General features: G+C 36.7%; 1 protein-coding gene across 1 annotated transcript; it reads right to left on the reverse strand.

Moving 5' to 3' along the window:
* Window positions 1–539: 539 nt before the first annotated feature.
* EREG (epiregulin) lies at window positions 540–4,356 on the reverse strand. Its single transcript, XM_058666725.1, has 4 exons — window positions 4,230–4,356; window positions 3,545–3,668; window positions 2,802–2,951; window positions 540–1,617 (listed from the first exon to the last, which is right to left on the reverse strand). The coding sequence occupies exons 2-4, from the start codon at window positions 3,607–3,609 to the stop codon at window positions 1,536–1,538; spliced, it is 297 nt and encodes a 98-aa protein (XP_058522708.1). The 5' UTR covers window positions 3,610–3,668; window positions 4,230–4,356; the 3' UTR covers window positions 540–1,535.
* Between the last annotated feature and the right edge of the window lie 285 nt (window positions 4,357–4,641).

Below are 4,641 nucleotides of genomic sequence, written 5' to 3' on the forward strand. Positions count from 1 at the left end.
AGGCCTTTGTGTATAAACATACATTTGTGTACATTTTTATTTGTTTTGTCTGCTTGTCTCCATAATAGTAAGAGACAAAACCAAGATGCTACAGGAGAGTCTGGTAAACCCATCACTGTATGCAATGCATGGATATACAGGGAGGCAAGTCCCCACACCCACTAATCCAAGGTGAGCCATGGCTTATCATCTCTTTGTTACGTTAGCAAGGTGGAGGAAGAATGGATCCTCCCTGATCCAGAGACTCTGACCAAAGATTTAGCATTCAGTGGGGCAGCCTCCCAGGAATCCAAAGGCAGGGACAGCCACGGCTCCTTAAGCAATGGCCCCAGTCATTAAATCATTGCAACTCATGGGGCTCCGAGTGCAGAGGAAACCAAGAAACCTGTCTCTCCCAAAACACAAATAATAGAAAAGGGGTTTCATCTTATCCTCTGTAACAAGGCATGATTAATGAAGCCTCTAACTTTCAAGTCTTTCAAATGATTTTCTCATTTGGAAAAATGCACTGATATTTTTCCCACTTAATGTGTGAAGATATGGTTTTTAACAAGCAGCTGCTTCTTAGACCATGACTATCTTCGTGAAAGTGAGACAACATTTCACCTTTAGACAATATAAAGAAGTATTGTCTTCTTAAATTGTAAAACACTAGTTCATTACATTTTGGACTCAGAATTCTTCAACAAAGTCTTTATGAATGCAAATACCCTGAAAAGCAGCAAAAAAATCTTGACAACGAATGCAGACTTTTTCTTATTGTCATGTAAGTAGCAATTATCCCACCTAAATGCTGTCTACACAAAAAAGGCAACTTTGTGACTCCATAGAATGCCTACCATGTGAACCATGACATAAAATTAAGGTTTTCAGTTCATTTGATGGAAGGTTAATCTGTTGCTGGGCAACTTGTACCTGGAAGAGTACAGGCTGCCTGAGGGTACTGCCTGCTTTCCCTCCCTGCAGCTGAGTCCGGAGCCACAGCTGAGGTCATACGGGGAAGAGGTCAAGATCTTCCCAGGCTCAGATTGCTACTGGGTTTTATTTCTCCTAGATGCTAATTGCATCACTATTTTAATAAATGACACATTGGTGCCAACTGTTATCAAATCATGATATGGTCAAACCAATTATCACAAGTTTGAGGATTCAAAAATAAACTACTTAATTTCACTATATGTTTAAGCTTATAGAAATCTGTCATTCGCTGGCACTTTTTCAGCCACGAATTGGACACTACTCCTAAGCACTGTGTGACAGGCGCATAAGCTTTGGAGCTTTCAATGAAGCATTCAGCTCAGGAAATTCTTTCTTACAAAAATATCAATTCCCTGGTGGTATTAAATATATTTTACATATATATTTTTTCAAATCATCAAAAACAAAACAAAAATAAAAACATGTTCTAAGTATATTAAAAATGTACAGTTATTGACCTAACACATGACTCAACCATAAATATTATTAATAAAATAGGAATATTAGCATTAATGAGGCATGATGTGTGCCCTTGACCATACAGTGGATGGTGCCATTCAGACTTGTAGCAGTCCTGGATCCCGAGAGGTCACCCTCTCATACTCCTTTTTTGATTCTTTACTTTGTCGATGTTTATACCTGAAAATATTCAGAAATGAAATTGTTAGTCCTGTAATTCAAAACAATATGAGCAAGATATATTAACAACCAAAAAAAAAAGCCCATATAGACTCCAATCATATGTTTACACAGTTTCCGAAATGACGGATGTAAACAGATTAAGGTTGGACAAGATGAGAACAAGAGAGAGGAAGGGACAGGGTTTGCTGATGACACACTTTGGCTGGAAACGATGAAACACTTAAAGGACTCTCGGAGGCTACAAGCAGATCACATATATTGATTATTGTGAAATTCCAGGAGGATATGTGATTGCCTTAGAGTCTGGGATTTGTTTCTCTCTCTCTCTCTCTCTCTCTCTCTCTCTCTCTCTCTCTCTCTCTCTCCTCCTTTCCCATCTCTCTCTGGCCTCCCTTCCCTTCCTCTCTGGTCTGCCTTCATTCATTCTTTTAAAGAGCTAATATTTCAAATATCACCCCACGTCATTACATTCCACCCATCACATTTAGATAATGCTATTACCAACCCAAATGATTATAATATTTATCACATGTTAACTATGTTAATGTCATGCATTAACTATGGCAAAATTTTAAGTACCATAGAATCATTATGTATTTTATCTTTACAATGACCCATATCATCTTCACTTTACAGACAAAGCAGATTAAGTAGAGATATATTACACTTAGAATATTCATTCATTCATTGTTATAATATTTTTAATATTTTATTCATTTATTTTTATATATTTGAAGGGCATAGAAACAGAGAGAAAAAAGGACAGAGAGACATATAGTTCCCATTCTCTGGTTCACTTCTCAAATGTACACCACAACTGAGGCTGGAACTGGCCAAAAACTCAATCCAGGCTTCCTATAATGCTGGCAGTGACCCAAAGACCTGAACCATCATCTACTGCCTCCGAATGTGCACATGAGCAGAAAGCTGGATTGAAAGAGGAACTGGAATTCAAACTAAAGCAATGCAACATGGGATGCAGGTGTCCCAGCTGATACTGGCAACTTAATCACCGTACCAAATGCCCATCCCACTCTAATAAATTCAAGGCGTTAAATATAATAACACCATCATACCTATGTTTCAATTTCACAGGTAAGGTGTTATTTTTACACTGCTTATAGAATCATATTGTTTTTAAGTAATTTGTAAAAGCGAAGTGTAACATTACATTGACTTACCATCTGCAGAAATAGTATATGGAACCAGCAACTATGACGAGGAACAAGATGATAAGTATCACAGTCAACGCCACATATTCTTTGCTCAAGGGTTGGTGGACAGTTAGAAAGAAGTGTTCACATCGGACTCCAGTGTAACCCACTTCACACCTAAAGGATAGTGCAAGAGAAGGATCAGTTACTTAAGAAAGATTTCATGATTATGAATTAGCTTTATAAGAATGCATTTCACACTATAATGCAAAAACTTGGCGATATTTCCTAGATGCTGTAAAGACGGATGCAAAGATTTATCCTAGAGATGGGGCAGCATTGATCAAAGGTCTCCACATGGCTTACAGGCTATACTGCAGTAGTACATGTCAGCTTGGTTCAGCTGTCAGGTTGGCTGATTCTGTAAGATGATGGATTTAGATACTTTTTCCCCCAAATCACTGGAATCACTCTTAACACAACAGCACCCACAGAAGCCCTGTGAAAATAGTTAAATACAGAGTTTCTGACGTGGCCAGAAGAAGAAGTAGGCTTCTTAAACGCTCTGCATTCTAAGCTCTCTGCACATTTTGTAAGTCTCTTTTTATTGCTTAATTTTAAAAAGTTGTTAATAAAGTTTGCTTAATTAAAAATAGTTCAGTTATAGTTTCTGTTAGTTTATGCAAAGTGCACATTTATAGCCCAAGAGAATAGAAGGTAACTTCAAATTCTGAGAAACAGTCTTGTAGACTAGTGTTTTTGTCTTTTACCTGCAATAATTTTCACTCATGTCCACCAGGTAAATGCATTGTCCATGTAAACAATAGCCATTCATGTCAGACCCACACTTGGTGATGGACACTTGAGCCACACGTGGATTGTCTTCCTTCTGAACTATGAGCGAAAGGGAAAAATAAACACATTCTGTTGTCTTCTTGGAAACATCAATTGCCATTTCAAAACAGTAACCAGTGGCTTCAGTTTCTAATCACTCATCTAGGATTACATGTGAGATATATATGTGTATATATATATATATGCTTAAGCATGCATGTATATGCATACATAGATATATACACATGTGTATGTATACCTTCACTATCTCCATATATATATAAATATATATATATATATATAAAACACCTAAGTTTATATATATACTGAATACCAAATTTACATTCTTTTATCTGCTTGGGATACAATCTGCCTCTGTGACAGTAAAGTTCCAGGGAATGGATAAATTGTTTTCTGTCTCTTTAAGCTCAAATCTTTAAACAAAATAGGATTTCCATCCCCCCTTCCACTTATTATTCCTTTACAAGGAGTTTAAAAAATAATATAGCATAAGATACCTTCCTTTTTTTGATTATCACATATTTATAGTCATGTCACCTACATTTCTGCTTTTAAAGAAAGTGCAGACCTTTGATATAACATTGATGAAGCTGGATTTACCTAAAGCTGTGCAGTTATCTTCGGCTTCTCCTGGGATACACGATGGAATTACAGTGGTGCCAACAACTGCTTGTAGAAGATGGAAACCTATTTGTGGAGGAAAACAAATATATAATTAATGCTTAAGAGAAAAACTTTAAGTGAGTTTTCCCATAACTTCAATATTTGAGATACTGTGGAGTTACATGAAAGAATATGCGTAAAATGAAAATATTCATGGGAATAGGCAGTTAGCTGAAAGTAAATGAACCTTTCAACTCTTGTATACAAAGGTAAATTCTGTGGCATTGCAGTCATATTTAAGCTTTAACCTAGTGTGTCACAGTAACATTCCAAAAACCTAAATTTAAAGTCTAATGGGCCAGTACCATGGAGCAGTAGGCTAAACCTCCAACTATGGTGCCAACATCCT

This window comes from Ochotona princeps, chromosome 7 (assembly GCF_030435755.1).
Source record: "Ochotona princeps isolate mOchPri1 chromosome 7, mOchPri1.hap1, whole genome shotgun sequence".
Taxonomy (NCBI): domain Eukaryota; kingdom Metazoa; phylum Chordata; class Mammalia; order Lagomorpha; family Ochotonidae; genus Ochotona; species Ochotona princeps.